This window comes from Perna viridis, chromosome 7, assembly GCF_037379345.1.
Source record: "Perna viridis isolate PV_CMFRI_1.1 ecotype Kerala chromosome 7, ASM3737934v1, whole genome shotgun sequence".
In the NCBI taxonomy this organism is placed as follows: domain Eukaryota; kingdom Metazoa; phylum Mollusca; class Bivalvia; order Mytilida; family Mytilidae; genus Perna; species Perna viridis.
Window position 1 is genome coordinate 26,599,172 of NC_142451.1, and position 19,813 is coordinate 26,618,984.

Genomic DNA, 19,813 nt, shown 5'->3' on the forward strand with positions numbered 1-19,813 from the left:
AAGGGATATTCTGTTAAACCAATTTTCAACCCTAACGCCCTCTTTTGTTTTATTGTTTTGGAGGGGTCCGAAATTCACTCGTTAAGGGCTCAGACTCAGATGTAGTAATACCCTGCTCCCTTTCCCAAAGGTACACATTGGCATCTAGTGTAAAAACATCGTGAACATTTCTGCAAACCATTAAGCGGTTCGAGAAAAGTTGCGTCTTACAGCATTCACCCCACCCCACAACACAAATGACAAAATCCATGTTTTGTATTAAGAAACACCAAATGTCATTGAGATAGGAAAGCCAAATAGAAGGTCACAACGGCATTATGTCATTAAGAATATGTAAAAGTTTCATCATATTCTTTTCAGCGGTTTTAGAGAAGTTGTAGATTATATGATGCCACGCCCCTTTTTGAACGGAAAATGACGAAGTCAATGTTTTCCATCAGGAAACCCCAAAAGTCATTCAGATGAACACAAAATAGAAAGTGCAGAATAGCATCATGAAAAATATATTTGGTGAATTTTATCAAATTCTGTTTTGCGGTTTTAGAGCGGGCGACCGTAACGCATGATCACCGTATAAACCACTCGATTAGAGACGTAATTGTAATAAAGGACATGTACAAACTGTTCTAATATAGTTAGATCATTTCAATACGTCACCGAGTCGATTATGTACTCAGGGAACAAACATATGATTAGTGAGTGGGAAAGAACTTGGATTTCCTTATTTTCTTAAACTAATGAAAATGAAATATTCCAAATTTTAGTCAACACATTTTTTTACTAAGTTATGGGCAGAAAAATATATGATTCAATATTTCTCCACTTACTTGCAATTCTATGAATAATAGACTTAGTCACGAAAAAGTTGTGGACAACGTATCAGACCAAGATTTGCTGTGAGAAACGCATTAGTCATCAATAAAATTTTCAACAAAACACAAAAGTTACTAATTCTGACCTTTTCCCTACAACAGTTTCTTCGTACAACTTCAGATGGAGACTGGCTAAGATTAAGCTTGTAATACTAAGGCTACATAATATTTACACTGCATGTGTTTGATTTCTTCTCGAAATGTACCAAATATCTAGAAAAAATACCGAAGCGTCAGTAGTGAGATGATTCAAATATATCAAAATCCCATAACAGCCTAAACGAGAGACGATCTACTTACACCGTGACAATGTAGAAAACCGAAGAAAAAAAAAGATTACATTAAAAACTGAAGGTAAGGGGAACAAGACGTCACACACATAAAAAAACAGCTAAAGCAAATGCACTAGTTGTTCCGGAAGGGAAAGCACGTAATCCTTTTATCAATCAGGAAGACGAGTTTTCGTAAATTACAGAACGTAAAAAACATACATGTACATACAGTTCTTCCTTGTAAATTCCCAACTGTTAAAGAGTTAACATATACTGGGATTTTCTACAAATATTAATGAAAACATAGGACTTCGTTTTTTTTTAATTGGCACAGCTTGTGGTCAAAACCTTGGGGAAAATGGCCGAAGTACCATTCGACTGTAGCCACTCAATAACAATTACTACAATGTACTATAAACTGCTAAAATGTTTGAAGAGCTGGTTTGATAAGGCCAATTTTACTTGAATAGATGTAGCAGTTTCAGTGGTGTAGGTTTAACTGAAGATAATTGATAATAGAAGACCACGTGGTGGAATAAACCAGTAAATGATATAAAATTGAAGCTATGAAGGTCAGTCTTAAATGTTTCACCTCCCATACAGGAATGTTCAAATAAAAAACGTGAATTTGCACCTGTTGTGGTGCTAAGTATACAGTTAGTATCGAACAGCAACAAAGAACTTCTGTCCCATCTATACAAAGCAACATACCAAATTTGAAATTAACCTGTCCAGTAGAAGCAATGATTTTTGTGACGAAAACTTCAATGGGCAAGAATAATAAGATTCCATCTGTCTCTGTTAACATGTTAAATACACTTGTATATAAAGTATCTGAGCTCAGATTTTAGCACATGCTTCCTGATCATGAATAGTTTTTGAGTTAGCAATCGTGATTATGTTGGTCAATATATTGTTCATACAATGTTTTGTATGAAAATTTACTATTTATTTGTAAGAATGTCTATCTTGTCTGTCATTGTTGTATTGTAAATGTGTTAGTTATCTGCCTCTTGTTACAGTGTAATACCTGTCAGAGAGTATTAATAAAACTTCAAACTTGACAAGGTGATTCGAATACACTATTTACTGCTGCTTGGAATTATAAATTCAGTTCACAATATCAGCAAAACAGAATATGATGGCATTCTTTTTTTAAAAAGAATTGCATTGTTTTGTCCTTTAACTTAATGAAGCCTACTTAATAAGAGATAATTGAGTATAAATATAGGTGAATTTTTTACCACATTTATATATTCTACAGGGAATTTTTAGTTTTTTAGTTTAGTTAAAAAACTGGTAGATAAAATTTCTCTCAAATTTGTCTAAAGAACACTTATCTGACATTATTGCATACTTCAAAGAGAAAATTAGGGGTCACCAAACTTATTTTTTGTAATATTAAAAAACTAAAATAATACAACATTTTCTTGGCAACTACCTCCCCTTTGAAAGAAGGCTAATAAAATTGATGTTTGAAATTTTACCACATATAAATTAATGCCAAAAAATCTTCCTGAATAATTTAAGAACATTTTTTGCATCTTTTCAAACACAACTTGCTCACTGAAAATAGACACTTCTGTATGATTTTGCAAGATAACAGAAATGAATGCTCTCTATATTAGGTTTGATCTACCTTAAATATCAATGTAAATTTCATTTGAACTGATGACAATTTCATCAACTTTGATAGAAAAAGCATAACGATGCATGCATCCTCATACTTTGTCTTACTGGAGCACAACCAAAGCTCTTAACATATACTAAAGCTACACACTAAACTCTGACAACTTAACGAGAGCAGAAATAATTGCACATTGCCAATAAAATTGGGATGGACGAAATGACAGATGAAGGTGATTCCAGTTTACCAATCATTTAGTGAGTAGGCTAGGGGTATAATATATGTTAATAAATACGTAATTTCATATTGGCCCTGTTATAGGTTTGAGGTTGGTCATATTGGTCAGGTGGTCGTTACCGAGGGCCAATATGATTGACCGAAACCTATAACAGGGCCAAAATGAAATTACATACTTATTGACAATTGACAATTGTTTTTGTGTTTTACCAAGAACATGTAGGTTAATTTGCATTAAACAGTCTTAAATATCCTTTTTGTATAAAATGGAAGATTTTTTTGTGTTTTTTGCAGCTAGTCCTGGTGATCAAAGTTCATGAAATCAAATTGTAACTAAAAATTGTGGTGTCAAATGACTGGAAGTTATGATGCTGTATTGGCCCTGGTTTAATCCATATTGGCCCCGTATAGATGCCCATTTTGAATTCATATCAATTGGTCAGTTTTTGACATATTTTAACATATTTTGGGTAGTTGGTTAATAACGATACATACAGACCCTTTAATTACATGGAACAAGAAATTTATTCCTGAACACCCCAAATTAAGTGACATGTAGATATAAGCATCTGACTTACAATTGTATACTAACTATGTCAATGGGATTGAACATTTTCATTTTCAAAGGCCTACATACAAAGTACAGTAGTTATAACTATTTATTTGGTTGATCAATAATGTACAAGTGCACCAGATCTGGTGTGACAATTAGAAACCATCCAGAGACAGGTAGGCTTAAAAATTTTTTTTCGGTGATTTGCAGGGGCTTATTTGGACAAAATTTTCCCAACTTGAATAATACTTCATCCATTTTAAGCTTGTTTTCAACACATTTTTGCTTCCAAGGGAGAGAAGTAAGAACCCTTGAATCCCTTTAAGTGGTCAGCTGGTTTTAAAAATGATAACTAATCAATGACAGCTATAGACAGACTTTCTCTGGATGGTTTATAGCACTATAGAACAATGAGAAGATGAATGTAAACAGGTACTATTGAACTGATGCTAAATAGTCTTTGACCTCAGGAGGGGTCAACCTTCGGAATCCATCTTTATTACATACACCTATCTCAATATTGTCCTCTGTCATTTGTCCTTCAAAACTTTCTTTCAAGGTCAAAATGGCTGTATGTATAGCATCTTCTAATTCTAAATTATCACTGTATCTAAAAAATAACAAAATAATTCCTTTACTTCTAAAAGCACTTCATAACTTTCATGCAAAGTGCCAATATAACTATCAGAAAGCACTAATGTTGCAATACTTAAAAGATATTCAAATATGAGTTAATAAACAGTACACAATACATGTCCCCTCTTTTTTTTTTTGTTTCAACTTGAATAAAAACTAAAATGAAATCTTACAATCAAACCCAATATCATTTACAAATGAAGCAGTTTAGTTAAAAGACATTTCCACAACAAAATGTTCTTTTCTTTTAAGTAGCAAGTCCATTAAGTAAGAAAAAAATGAATCTAATTTATTCTGAAAAATTTCATTAGTTACCTTTTTTCTAGAAATGTTTTACCATTAACGAAATTCTTCCCCATAGCAGTTGCCTTCCATGCGAAGTATGCACCCTGTTAATAAACAGAAAGACAGAAACTTTCATGTTTGTAAATTGCATACACATCATAATTGAAGAACAATTCCCTTGTTAGATTTGTCAGTTGGATATATTAAATATCTTAACTGTAAGTTTAAATTAAAAATGTTATGAAAAATATTAGCTCTTTTATCCCACTAAAGATACAAGCATATTTCTATTTTTAGCCATGTGAGATTTCCACTGGTGAGATAAAAACATGTGACATTTGTGATGTAACATCTAATGCTGCACATGAAAGGAATTTTGGCCAGCAGAAAATTTAAAAAAATAACAAAATAAGTTCTAAATGTAAAAAAAAGAAACCCACAATACTAGAAAATTCGACACTAGTGCAGTTTTGTTTACAAATTAATTAAAATTAGATCATGCACTTGCTTGCCCTTTATTGATGTCACATCATATCTATAAGTAGGAAGCATTATATTAGTGCAAGATCTCTTTTTAATTAGATTGCTTTTGCTTCTAAAACATAAATACTCATTGTAACTACTGAATTTCATTTTCAAATTTAGCCATTGGAATAAGAAAAAGCAAAAATATATAAAAACTAGATGCCCTGTTTATCACAGAAGCCCCCGCCTCATTTGTTAGTAGTGATTTTTTATTTGATTAAGAAATCAAATGTGTCTGTAAGACACTAATGCTGCCCCCCGCTCGCTAGATTTGCCCAATTAGGAACATGTCTATTTTTGTATGGAGACGTGGTTTGCAGATTCAGAAATCCTTCCAAGGCTTGTGTTACTCATAGTCTGGGGATCAACTTGGGGATCAGAAATTCCTAAATATATGCATATCTACATATTGTATCCTGGCCACATAGTGTCATGAAATTCTGTTTGGTAGTGTCAGACTAGTTGCGAGGATCATGTGTAATCCGGACGGACGAACGAACAGACAGACAGGGGTAAATTAATACGCCCCAAACAGTTTGTCACAGGGGCATAAAAATATATATACCAGGTTTTGTATCAGCTTTCAAGGACTTTTTTGAGTAACACAACTTAGCTTAGCACAAAAAGGTATATATCTACAATATTTGTCTGAATGGTCAGTTATATAAAAATGTGAATATTCAATTTACTTCAATTTCATTTCAGAAACATTTGTTATGTTTTCCTGATACAATAACATGTAGGTCAAAGTTGTTATAAGAAAAAAAGGGTTTGGTCAGGAGCTGTATTATGTGTCAGTCTCTGTAAGAATCAGGCAGTGGGTGAAACAAGGCATGACAAAAAACCCTCCATTTTGAAAACTTAATTTGACTATTTGCACCATACAATTTGGTAAATTGAGTTATAATGTCATTCAAAAGAACTGAAAATAAGCATTTCAAGGGCAGATAACTCAGTCAAAATCTTCACTTTTCTAATATTCTATTGAAAAATGTCTGACCAAATATAGTGATGCAACAAATAACAGTCTTTTCAAATAAAGAATTCATCCTCAAGCAAAATTGTACAGTCAGATCGGTGGGTTTTCAATGTGCATTTTTCTGATTTTTCTGATTTTGCTTTATTCTTACAAAACCTTGCACTTATACAAAACACTTCATACTCTTTTGCTTCCATGACAGTAATTTACAATTATAAAAACCTATAGAGATAGAAATAACAAGATGATAAAGGGTTCCAATAAGTGTGGATCTTCTGCTTTTCCTTCATTTCATATTTTATTGAAACTTTGGAAAAATCCAGGCCCAAGCACCACAAAAGTTAAAAAATACTTAAGTATGAGAATATTCTTTACTTCCATGGTAATTTCAAGCAGTCTTTGAAACTGATGACGTCACAATCTGTAGAGAATTTTCTCAGACTTAAGTATTTTTTTCAAGTTTTTAGGTGCCGGGGAGAGGACCTTTAAACCCCAAAAATAATTGTACATTTAGTTCAAAGTTTCCGAAGAAGAAGCATTTGGTATTTAGAACTTACAGAAGGATCACACTGGTATAAATATGGTCTTTCCTCATCTTCATCCCATCCAGCTAACAGCAAAGACACTCCAAATGGACGAACTCCTCTGTATGTATAAAAGAAACAAAGCAATCTATATTTTATTCTATGTTGATAAAAAATATTCAGATAATATCAATATAGATTCACATACAGCCATAGGTACATGTAAAATGATAAGGGTGATATTTCAGAATGAATGCTGCTTTCCTCAGCTCTATTTAAGTACTTCTCAATCTAAGAACCAGGCAAAATGTGTATTTATAAGGTGTGGCACATGAAGGGAAAAACACTGAGATTTCATTGCATTAACCAAGTATTCATACCCGATAAAATCCAGAAATAACCATCAAAGTGTTTGTAAAATTTGCCTTTTTAAGATATTGATAGGTCAAACTTAGTTGAAATGCACTATGAAAATATGGTGGGAAAATTTTTCCATACTTCTTCCTTACATTACCAGTCAAAAAATATCGAAGTCACAGATGCTTCAGGATAGATTTAAATAGCTTTTCAGTTGTTTTCTAGATGAATAGAATATTTTTGAGGCAAAAAAAAAACCAGATTGAGAAATATGATTTGCCAACCATTGCCTGATTCTTACACAGAATGGTACTTAATTCAGATTGATTGATCGTTGGGGTTTAATACCTGAACAGCAATATTTCATCTATATTCAGGCGATGAACATGAAATGGATGATAAAATGAACATGAAACGTATTTAATTCAGACCATACCATATACAGTGAAACTTGTCTACATGATTGTTTTTTTGTAATACATGTATGTTCTTTGTGCTGATGTGACTGCTGATTTACCGATTATGGCAATAGCGTGCAAATGCTTTTCAATCACCACTGGTATAGTCATGCCGCAGTGGAAGAGGGAGGTTTAGCGCGCTGTAAAACCTAGATTTAACCCACAATTTTGTCTGAAGTACCTGTACCAAGTCAGGACCATTGTTCAATTAAAAATGTACCTAAAACATTGTATTAAAACATGCAAGAACAAACTTATAGTAAACATGCAGTAATGAGGTAATCAGGTATCTAATTAAATTGATTGGTCTTTTATGGGTCACACACATATGTACATGTACAGGTACTTCATTTCCTTATATAGTAGAAGTATCGACTTGTTAAAAGAAAGATAACTCCAATTAAACAAATTGTTTTTGGGGGTAAAAAAAAATTAATCTGTCAATCTTGATCTGTATTTTATGATACTCAATAAGTACCCAAAGTTTGAAAAAGCTCCTACAACATCTTCTTAATTATCATCTGGGAACAGACAGAAGGATGGACACCCAGCTTTTCACAGGGTATCCCCTAATACCTGGCTACTTCATGTGGGGTGAGGGGGGGGGGTATAAAAATGATTTAAACAGCCATGACATTGGTTTAGAAACTAAACAATTGCTTTTTTACCCAGATTGTGTGTATTCCTGCATCACATTAGCCACTTTGTGTACAATCTGTGCTGTTGGAATATTCTCTTGGTAAGACAACTGGTATTGCTGGGCTAATTTCCTGGCTGACTTCAGTAGTACCCTAAAGTAATAAAACTTAATGATACTATACTCCTTAATATTACAACATAACCTAGACGGAAGGTAATTATAATTAGTCAAACTTTTAAAAAAATCTTTGTATCATTGTCCTCTAAAAGAAAATGTCTCCATGAGAAGGACTAAAATCCTTTTAATAAGTCCATCGTTCTTCAAGTCTTGCGTAAAAATAGACAATTACTTTTTGATTGATACTTCAATACTTGTTCTAATGCACACTATTGTATTGTGTTACTTCATTGGAAAGTTTATTTTATTTTAAAATTGTCATTGCAACTTTTTTTTTATAAAACAGTGTATGTAATGCCTTGCCAATGTACAATTTATATCACTTCTCAAAAATTTCTATTGTTGTATACTGTCACCTAAAATCAGGTCCCATTCCACTGTAAACCATGCCAACATTCTTGGTAATCATTTCTATTTTGTGGATACTATTTTCATCATACAGTATAGATTTCTGCTTTTTCTCTGTCGCTAAAACTACTCCATTTGTGGCTGAAGTGAAAATTGGATATATTCATTCAATAAAAATAACAGATTACACTTACCACAGTGGTTTGCTCCCACTATCAAATATGCAGCCAGACTAGTGTCTATATATTAATAAGGCTGTATACAAATTATTTGATAGTGGGATTAAGCCTGTATTTATATACTAGTTAAGCTGAATGTTTGATTAAGATGAAGCAAGCTTCTCGATTGGAATTTACATGTACTTGGTACATGTACCATACCACTAATTCACAACTTATAATATGATTAGAATAGTTCAACAAGTACTTGGTTAATTGACATGTATAATATCTTGTTGACTTGTAAATATTTGTGTCATTTTTCAAGCATATTTTTTTAAAGCAATTACAAATTTGTATATTGTCTGTTATTTTGCCATGCAGCATGTAAAAACTAAAAATTAATTCAAAATGTCAAAGCATTATTTTTTAAACAAGCAATATAACCTCCAGAAATAACAATCAAAGCCTTTGTAAAAATGATGTGTCCCCATTGCATTATTCTTAGTACTTTTCCTGTCTAAAAACTCATCATCATGGAATGCAAGAAAACTAAGTAACATTCTGTGAAAGAATCAGGCAATGGGGCACATCATTTTTCTCAATTCAGTCCTTTTAGCCTCATATATATATTCAATACATCAAGCTAACAACCAACAAGCTATTAAAATTTGTGATGCAGATATTTTTTACTGTTTACATAGGAAAAATTGAAGGAAAATTTTCCCGCCATTTTTCCATATAGCGTATTTCAACCATATTTGACCTATCAATACCTCAAAAAGGCAAACTTTAAAAACAGTGACTTTGATGATTATTTCTGGAGGTTATAAGATATGAATACTTAGATATTGCAATAAAATCTTTGTATTCTTAGACAGGAAAGTTCTATAAAACATTGTCTGAATATAGCTGAAATATTGCTGCTCGGACGTTAAACTCCAACAATCAATCAATCTATAAAACAAGGGCTTGATGCATGTGTAAATAACCAAATGTTAGTTGTATCATGATATCATGATAATGTACATTTTTTTGTGTATTTCATTCACTGACATGCTTTTAGCCATAAAGTCACTTTACAATAGGACTTGTTTCACTTCTAAACAGTCCTTTTACTTTACATAAGATAGGATACATTCTCTGAGATTATAATCATATTAGTGGAAGTATTGTGTATTTTTTTCATTTTTTTCAAAAGTTCGCTAAAATAAAAAAAAAATACATAAATAATAACTCCAAGCAAAAGACTTTGGAACATCCGTTGTCATTTCTATCAAAGCCATCTTCCCTTACAACACTGAATCCAAAATACTTCTATACAAGAGATCTAAAGCTTTCAGGGGGATCTCGCAGTTAATTTTAATAGTAACAATTTCTGACTCGGTGACCAAGCCATCCAAGTTCCCCATTTTGGTTATTTTCCTCTGCTTAAGACTCCTTATTACCATAAAGAAGTAATACCAGCCAATGCTGCAAATAGAGTCAGACACATGGTAATTACCACTACACCGATAAAGATGAAAATACTAATCTTTTTTCAGTACCTTGGAATAGAGTTTTACCTCTACATGCTTTACAAGTTACCTTTGATTCCTACAGAAGGGGCTCCTGCTGCCACTGCTGCTAGAGCATATTCTATCTGTACAAGTTTCCCTGAAGGGCTGGAAAGAACATTAAAATGTTATTACCAAAACAGCATACAGCTAGAACTATGAACAATCGCACAAATCATGTAACATGTACACATACCTAACATTCATTAATACAATGAGTATACCTGATTATTTTGGTAACTTCAATAAACGTTTAAATAAATAATTACAAACCAGAATTGTTTTTATAGTAGTAATTTAATTCTTGACAAGCCATGTGGATGGTTTTGATACAGCCATTTTTTCATTCATTTTAATTTTGGTACAACCAATATACAAATTACAATCATAAATATAAAGAACAACAAAGAATAAAACAGAATTGTCAGAAACTTTATGATACTCTAACAACTCATTTTTGAAGATATTTCAGAAAGTTAAGAGGTTTTATCTCAAAGAAAAAGAAATTCATTAAAAGAATTGGCATTACCGCCTAAATACTGATTACTTTAGTCGCAAATAATGGTACATCATTGGCTGGGTCATGTTTCTATTACACCTCTGGGTCTTTAGCTATATGAGTGAACACAGGCCATAATTGATACACAAAATGGATGAGTGGGAAATACGAATACAATCATGAAAGGCCAGTATTGTGGCAAAATAAAGACTAAACAGTGAATATTATGCTTTTAGCTGCAAATGGTAAGAGATGAAGACAGTCTTCCTAAAGCAGACATTTACATTTTTTAAAACATTTGGGTAAACGGTCTGGCTATTCAATAATGTTGGTGTCACGCGCATGTCAAGTATCAAGCTTTTGACATTTACAAACTGAAAATTTTGTACAGAACCTACACTGTAGATCTGGTCTATAAGTTGGAATCCTTCCCAGCAGTTAAAAATTTTATCCTAAAAATCTGACTTATAGGAGAGTATGAACGGTAGCTAGAAAGTGTTGAAATATTCATGGGTAACTGTTTTTTTTCATGAAAAACTTATTTCAAGTATGTTTAAATAATATAGTGAGCAATTATTCCACCATAAACATATTTTATTTAGGTTTTCAGATATATGCACCTGATTTTCAGATTTTCTATCTGATTTATGGTTAATACCGAGGTTTTCAATTATTCCAGCTACCTGGTTCTAAGACTAAGGTCCAATAACCTCAATTTCTTACAGAGGATACTTGAAACTTTTAATACCTTGGACCTACCATTAACCTGTTTTGTTGACACTTTAAAATGTACTGAGGACTTGTGGTTTTCCTCCAGCGGACCACTGTCATTGATTTTAAACATGGAAATGTAAAACTTGAGTTTTACATGATTAGGATTGCAGAATTAAGACAATAAAAGTTTATTGTCTAGAATAAAAAGAATATTTGAATTCCGATCAAATAGGAAAAAAGCTCGGCAAAGCTTCACATTTTCCCCTTTTGAAGCCTCATTCATATTTTGTATTTATTTAAACTAAGACAGTTGCTGCTCATCCACACATTCATAGACTGGGAGCCTATTCAGGCTAATTGTCCACACATGTATCAAATGTAACAAATATTGATTAAAAATAATTCAAAATTAAGACAAAATACACATTTAACAACCTTGACTATCTTAAATTTAGCACATCCAAAAAGATTATTCTAGCACATAATTCAGTTCAGCACATTTATATCATAATGCTGCCATTTAAGACAATAATCGCAAGCAAGTGAGTCTTGATCAGACAATTTCTCCTTACGCATGAAAAATGTTCATTTACACAGGTCGGCTCTTCTTTATTACAAGAAACTAAAATTTGAAGAGCATCTCATGCATTAGCATTGAAGTATTTTTTAACACATGGGATATTTGCATTTCTGTCCAAGATTTTATTACAAAGTTTTAAAACATCTTGTAAAGACCATGCATAGACTTAGGCACCAGTCATGACAACTCCTGTGACTTGTTTTGTGTCTGACCAACAGAAAATCTGTCCATTTTCAAGCACAGGATCTAGATTCCCATTCAAATATGCAATGCCTTATAGCATATACATGTACATGCAACACAAATAAAAAACTTCAGTCTATTAAATGTGAACTCTATTTGTGAAGCCATTAATAGTCGTACATTTGCTGAGAAGTTTTCAACCGTATTTCTGTAACAAATCAGGCATTTTCATCACAATCTCATATGTATATGGCACAAACCGTATGTATGGACGATTAGCCTTAAACTAAAGTCAATACATGTAAGAATGGTTACACTTGCCTCACAAAGACATGTTGAAAATTTAAACACATGATTTATGGGGCCAGAGTAATTAAGGACCAGTTCAACTTTAAAAAGCAAACTGGAAGTATGGTAAATGTTTGATTAAAGACGTTTGGAAGTGGAAACGTGCTGTAGTACACATTCTTCAGCGGCATGACAATGCAAAACATGGGAAAATATTCCTACTTTTTGCAATTACTTCACAATAACAAGACATTCAATTGTACTTTCGGAAAGAATGGTAGGGTATTGAGTTATTCAAGTATAAAAATGATAAAAAAATAATCATATATATTGGCTGTTTACCTAAAAGTAGTGAGTGAAAAGCTGTATCTCTCAGACATTTTCTTACTAGTAGAAACTAGCCGGTAGAATTGTTAACCCCTCAATGATTGGACAATCTCGAAAAATCAACCAATGAAATTTGATTTTCTTGAGACTTACGGTGCGAAAACTTCCGATTACGTTGACTGGTTTAAAATTCAAGTCACTCATGTAGTATTGCTCTTATTCAAATTCTAGGTAACAGTTGATGGAACTTATCAATGATGTCGAACTTAATATTGCGTATTCGTCAGTCTTTACAGAGAATTGAACAATATCTCCAGACATCGATAGCATCACATGTACTCAATCAGCGTATGTTTTAAATGTTTTTTGTCCATTGTAGTATCATATAAACAATATATTCAATGCAAAATTCTCGTAGGAAAAATAAATTTTGAATTATTTCAATCTCGGAGGTAAGAACGAAAAATAATTGTAAGGGAATCGTACTACAGAACGACATGAATAAAATGGCAAGTTTTTGAAAGGAACCGTCGAGTAATTACAAAATTAAACGCAAACAATCTGAGGTTACTTGGTGTATAGTACCCTTGATACTTATATTGGCATGCAATGGCAAGTGAAGAGAGTGCAATCTTACAAAGTTTATGCAAAAACAAACATACACTACATTTTTAATTTTATAATTTTTATTTAAAAGTTGTCACTTCAATAGCTACTATTGCATAAATATGCATCAAAATGATTTCATTATTAACTTTGACTTCAGTGCAGCATTGAATTTGGAATAGTACTTTGCTTTCTTGGCAGGAAGTGCTGAAGATGAAATATTACGTTTCCGCATTTTGACGGTTGATGAAAATGCTCCTAATTGAAAAATTCACATAGTTCCTCCATTGACTTTGATAAAAAACAAGCCATACTTTGAGTCAATTTCTTTTACAGTGGATTCATGGTCAATGTTTCCATAACCATCAAAAGATGAAATGTTTCGCATCAATATTTACACAATAAGTCCCAATCGTCGGTAATACATGTAAATCATTTAATCATTAAAGTGTGTGCCACTAAAACTTAGGATAATTGTCAATCATCTCCTGTTGTAATATAATCATCACACCTTTTAAATCATGTCGTCGGTAACCACTTAAACTCTAAATTACTGTTTATGACCCTACTTAACATGTTCATCTGTCTTCCTGAGATCAACCAACAATGTCGTTATTCAATCCTCTCAGGTTTTTGCTTCAGTAAATAAAATGGCTTCCAAAATTTTCTGTTTCAACGGTAGAACAGTAGGAAGGTTGTAATGCCGGTAGAATTGTACTACTGCCGGTAGATTCACATTTACATGTATGATATCGTAATAGTCTATGAGGCAAAACAGGGGATTCATTTGAAAATATGATACTCCTAACCTGGAGTGCTCCATATTAATGGAGGATATATATGTTTGTGTGTGTGTGTATTAAATTTTACTTACAGCTACAAAAGTACGTTCAAGGAGTGGGCGATATCATGTAGAAATATTATTTTGTATTTTTATGAAGTAATAATGCAGTCTTTTGATTTTTTAATTCTGCACTTTTAAATTGATGATTACTTTAATAATTATAAATAAAACACTCTGAATGTATAGATTGTTGTACCAACAATTTTGATTTGAGTGAAAGACTTGTAAAAATAGTCTGGTGATGCTTTTTTGTTTCTGATAGTTTTAAAAATTGAACAGCTTTTCCAGAAATAAAAGAAACTACTTACAAGTTCTAAGCCTTCTAGATAATGTGTGCAAAAGAATTGCAAAGAAGCCTTTATTCAGGACTGCCAACATAGTCAGTGATAAGCTACATGTAATGTATAATACTGTGTCTAAATGAAGACTAGAAGGTGACTTTGTTAAGTCTTCTTCAACAGGTTGGAATGCTTCCAGTTTACTCTGAGACATTTCTTATTTAAAGTGCGTTTCAAATACAACCAGTATACATTTTTTTTTAATTACATGTATAAGTTTTATTAAACAATTTCAAACTTTAATTGGTACTGACCAATGTTTACTCGTGAATGAAAACAATCCCTTGACAAACCTCACTCACAGTTGTCTATTTTTAGACATCTCTGATGTGTGTCCAGTCATCTAATGGACTTCAATTAATTATAATTCTGTGCGGAACAGTTATGAAGTATTTATTAACAATAAATATCTATTCCATGATTTTCATATTCTTTTCATGTTATATTTATCAATCCTTAATACCACATTCTAATTGTCTCAACTACTGTATTATTGTGCCCATGGCTTGGGTTAAAGCTGGAGAAATTGTATTACAAGTGTATTTCGGAAATTGGATTGAGAATTTTCACAAGTCCCTTGGACCCCTGTTGTTTTTTTTTTTTCAGGGGTCCCCAATGAATTTTGGAGGTCAGGGACTCTAGAGTCTTCATACCATGAACGACTCTTAACAACTAGCTTACTAGCTACACAAACCCTGTGGATTTTTTTATGTAATAGGAGGTCATGATTTGTCTCGTAAAATTAAATTGTCACCGCCAAGAATGGAACCATGGACTGCTTGGTGACAAGCCAGCAACAAACCATTTTGGCTAAAGAATAGCCAAGTCAATTAACTGGCTATATAGATCTCACTAACTGCTACAATGCTGGTAGCCTGTCCTGCCACACAGTAATAAAATAGTTAATTACCTTTCTCAATTTTGTTTTCAGCAACATTTCATAGGAGTAGGCCTTAAATTATGGTCTTCCTATTTTAATTTAAAATTAATCATTTACATGTGAATGTATTCTTATAAAGATGTAATAAAATCATCAAGACTACAATTTGTTAAAATGGTTTTAACATTTGTTGTGTAACAGGAGAGCATGATTTGACTCACAAAATTATACTCCGCCACTGAGGATTGAACCCTAGACTGCTTGGTGACAAGCCAGTGACAAACCGATTCAGCTAAAGAATTAATCCTTTAGCCAAGTCAATTAACTGTCTATATAAATCTCACTACTTACTACAACGCAGGTAGGCTGTCCTGCCACAGCTGTGATAAATAAAAAGCCAAACTTTCTTTAACCCTGCCACAATTTTTGTGCCTGTCCCAAGTTGAGAAATTCTGGCCTCTGTAGGAATTGATTACAGAGTAGTTTTCACTTTCAGTTTACTTTTATGTCACTGGAGTATGTGGGGAAAACTTTTTTATTGTACCTGTGTGAAATGTTGTTTTGGGGCCAGCTGCAGCCTGCTCTGTGGCCTTAAGATTTCCTCATCATTCATTGAAGTCCCATGGGTGGCCTTGAGCAGACATTTTTCATCCTGGTGGGGTTGTTGATCATATATCCATTCTCATTATATTTAAATTGTTATTTTGGGATTTTTCCAAAAAAAATATCAGAGTCAATGTCAACATATTTTCAATTTCAGCTCACTATGGCTTAGCATTAGACATTCCTCCTAAAGTAAACGCAAATCCAGCTCCTGAAAGAACTGTGTTAGATGAAATATTCTCACCAGTTGACTATCATTTAGCTCCAAAGCACAGAAGAAGTAGAGAGCGTAGAATGCAGAGACAGTTTGGTGAACATCAAATGAAAAAGATGATCGATATTAAACAAAATCTTATTATGTGTTTAGAGTGTGGACACTGGCATGAGAAAAGGACAATCTGTGGTAAAGTTTTAAAAGAAAATACTCTTTGAATAGTCATTTTTTCATATTATGGAATGCAAGCCATTTAGCATGTTTTTCATTGAAGTCATCACTATAGAAATTTTATGGTTGTCATCATGAACTCGTGGATCGTTATGGTGTATCCATCTGCACCATGAAATCTGATTTGTTAGACGTGTCATTGTTTTCCTTTCCTCTTCCTTCTACCCTGGACTTGACTTTTTATAAGCTGAACTCTGTGGATGTTTCTCGAAAAGCAGAGGACGCTTACCCTACTGGTGCACCTTGTCCATGCTCCCAGTTTTTAGTGGAGTTCGAGTTGCTCATTTACTTTTGTTACAGTGTAGTTTGTACATATTATTTTGGTTATTTTATGTTCTTTGTTGTGTGTGTCTGTTTTCGATGTCTGGTCTTTACATTGGATTGCATTCTTTTGATTTCCGCTGGAATCTTGGTTCTCTTGATTACTCAGTCAAAGGGACCTAACCCACTAACACCCAACATCTTGGTTGGCGGCCTCATTGAAGAAGGGAAGAACAGTAAACATTTTTTGTTACTGGATACTAACTTAAACTGTTCACACTTTGGTAAGTAGTTAAATGATTTGTGTTTGCATGAGGTCAACTGCTGTCCATTTACCAATTGGACAGTAAACCAATCTGTCAGGTTTGAAGTATACTTCCCTTTGCTCAAAACTTGAACAAACCAAGTCGAAGTCAGGAACATGAAAAAGCTATATTTTCTATGTCTATGGTGTGCATTAGGCACAGACCATTTCCAACTCATGGTGGGGGGCACCAGGATTGGCAACTCATGGTGGGGGCACCAGGATTGGCAACTCATGGTGGGGGCACCACGATTGGCAACTCATGGTGGGGGGCACCAGGATTGGCAACTCATGGTGGGGGCACCAGGATTGGCAACTCATGGTGGGGGGCACCAGGATTGGATTCTTTTCAGTGAAATTTTTTTAGCAAGTTGAAATTAAATCTACTTTTTTTCAACAGGAGGAGGAGTTTAAATGTTTAGTTTTTTTAAATTCTACAATGTTAAGTAATTAAGGAAATATTGAATCATAATTTTTTTCCGTCCATGACTGAGTAAAAAATTGTTTTAGTTAAAATTTTGATTCAATTTATGATTATTTTAAGATCACATTGCTGTCATACAAATGTATGCTCTCTGAAATCAAGGGCTATTTTGTATACATTGTACATTGACTGCTTTTTAAACTAGAGTCTAGAATAACTACAATGTACATGTTTTTCTTTTTCACAGTATTTGAAATATTAATTTTTTGTAAAGTTAAAATCGCAATTCATTAAAATTCCTGAAAGGATTTGATACATTTAAAAATTGTATTTGATATTTCATATGCAATTTTCATCATGATGGCATTCCGATACATGTACATTCTGTATGCAAAACTTTTTGCCGTGATACAACTAAATTTCTATTTTATTGCTAGAGAAATATTTTATTACACTGTTGTTTTGATGAGGTCACATACATGTATAATGTACAATCTCTATACATGTATGTACAATAAAATGAATAACCATAAAATGCACATACATGTACACTATAAAAGGTGATCTAATTTTCAAGTGCTCACTCACACAAACAGATCTTGTAACCCTACTCAAGGAGTGAGTGGTACATGTATATTGGAATCATCTTGCATTGTATCTGTCCCTCCATTTTCCATCCATCATTCTATTTATTAGAATTTCATTGCAATTAACTTGACTCTCAATTAAAGTATTGAATATTTGTTGTGTAATGTGGATTTAGATGGATGGGGCATATGTTTCGAGAGGGTGTCCTTGCAAAAACTAGGCAGTTAATTGCACATGACAAATTTTGTTTTCAAAATTTTTTTATCCATTTCATATCATGAATGCATCCTTTCTCAGAATAGTGTGTTAGTCTTTGATTTATTGCAATGGTTAAAGAGAAAAAAATAACATAGGAAGCATTGAAAAACATTGAAGAAGGGAGATAATGCTTTATTTTGGTGGAGAATTTGGTTGGTGTGAAACGGAACTTTAAAATTATTTTCCAAGCCATTGATTGCTGCATTAGAAAATCTTTTTATTATTTGACATACATATGATATAAACATTACACTGGAACAAAAAATTAAGTGGGATAAAATTTACCATTTGACAACCATATCATAGGATCTGCCTGATTTTTATATGGACAGACTGTTCTGTGATTTTGATTGTCTGGTATCGACTTTCTGTTTGAGTGGGATTATATCCAAGAGTAATCAAGGGAACCAAAGTGATAGCGGTAATCAAAACAATGTAATCCAGGGACAAAGACCAGACATGGGAAACAGACATACACAACAAAGAACATAAACTAACTAAAATCATACATACTAAGTAACAAAAGTAAATGAGCAACTCAGACTCCACTAAAAACTGGGAGCATGGATCAGGTGCACCGGTAAGGTAAGCATCCTCTGCTTTTCTAGAAACACCCGTCGAGTTGCTCATAACAAGTCAAGTCCGGGGTAGACAAACGAGGGAAGGAAAACTATGACCCTTTGAATAAATCAGTTTTCATGGTGCTGATGGATATATCATAATGATCCACGAGTTCATGATAACGACCATAAAACTTCTGTAGTGATGACTTCAATCTTGTAGCAACATAACCTTGTTCCAGAAGCCTATTTGTTAGCCTATCAAGCTAGACAATATGTGCAAGTTCTTGTTTTGACTAATAATACAAGGTTTGACATGATTTAATTTTAATGAAGGTTTAAAGAAAAAAAATATGAAATATACCGACCACAAGTAACCTCTTTGTGACAGTACGAAGATGATTTAGTATAATGGTGGTATATGTACATGTCATGTTTTTTTTCAGGTAACTGTTATGACAAGGTTAGACAAGAAACAAAAGAAATGAAAGAAGCACTAGGAGAAGGCATGAAATATACACCAGAACAAAAAGAAGTTGAGTTCAAATATGAAAATGAAGATAGACAAAAAATTCATGGAAAGTATATTGTAGAAATGAAGAAATCGAGACCTAAGTGGTTTTCAGATTCTCTAATGACAAAGGTGAAGGGTGGTAGAACATGACAGATGTTTTATTGAATAAAATTACAACCATTTTTTACATTTTATTCTTCTTGCCCAACTGACCCCCCCTCCATATTTCTGCAAAAATAATAATAAAATAAAAAAATAAGTGGTACCTTAGAATCATTTTGTTCATCTGGATGTATCTTTTAAGAGTAACTTCTGTGGAATATGAATAAAAATATTTGAAGTCTGAGTTTCTAACAGTCAGTAGATAAATGATAAAGTTTGGGATGAAGATAG

General features: G+C 33.0%; 2 protein-coding genes across 2 annotated transcripts; one reads left to right on the top strand and one right to left on the bottom strand.

The window, feature by feature from the left end:
* Positions 1 to 3,653: 3,653 nt before the first annotated feature.
* On the bottom strand, positions 3,654 to 12,946 carry LOC148612048 (proteasome subunit alpha type-2-like). Its single transcript, XM_088593149.1, has 7 exons — positions 12,811 to 12,946; positions 10,236 to 10,312; positions 8,499 to 8,631; positions 7,994 to 8,116; positions 6,544 to 6,631; positions 4,513 to 4,586; positions 3,654 to 4,171 (listed from the first exon to the last, which is right to left on the bottom strand). The coding sequence occupies exons 1-7, from the start codon at positions 12,846 to 12,848 to the stop codon at positions 3,997 to 3,999; spliced, it is 708 nt and encodes a 235-aa protein (XP_088449275.1). The 5' UTR covers positions 12,849 to 12,946; the 3' UTR covers positions 3,654 to 3,996.
* Positions 12,947 to 12,984: 38 nt separating this feature from the next.
* On the top strand, positions 12,985 to 19,602 carry LOC148612049 (large ribosomal subunit protein bL32m-like). Its single transcript, XM_088593150.1, has 3 exons — positions 12,985 to 13,143; positions 16,224 to 16,469; positions 19,353 to 19,602. Exons 1-3 carry the CDS (start codon positions 13,050 to 13,052, stop codon positions 19,568 to 19,570), a joined length of 558 nt encoding a protein of 185 aa, XP_088449276.1. The 5' UTR covers positions 12,985 to 13,049; the 3' UTR covers positions 19,571 to 19,602.
* Positions 19,603 to 19,813: the final 211 nt, after the last annotated feature.

Bases quoted from the DNA above. Each gene is read 5' to 3' on its own strand.
- LOC148612048 (XM_088593149.1), bottom strand. From the start codon at position 12,848: ATGTCTGAGAGATACAGCTTTTCACTCACTACTTTTAG. The intron at 6,632-7,993 runs GTAAAAAAGCAA...TTATACATACAG, and splicing joins CAGGAATACACACAATCTGG to AGGAGTTCGTCCATTTGGAG. The intron at 4,587-6,543 runs GTAAGTTCTAAA...GTTTATTAACAG, and splicing joins TATACCAGTGTGATCCTTCT to GGTGCATACTTCGCATGGAA.
- LOC148612049 (XM_088593150.1), top strand. From the start codon at position 13,050: ATGATGTCGAACTTAATATTGCGTATTCGTCAGTCTTTACAGAGAATT. The intron at 13,144-16,223 runs GTATGTTTTAAA...TTTCAATTTCAG, and splicing joins ATCACATGTACTCAATCAGC to CTCACTATGGCTTAGCATTA. The intron at 16,470-19,352 runs GTAAAGTTTTAA...GTTTTTTTTCAG, and splicing joins TGAGAAAAGGACAATCTGTG to GTAACTGTTATGACAAGGTT.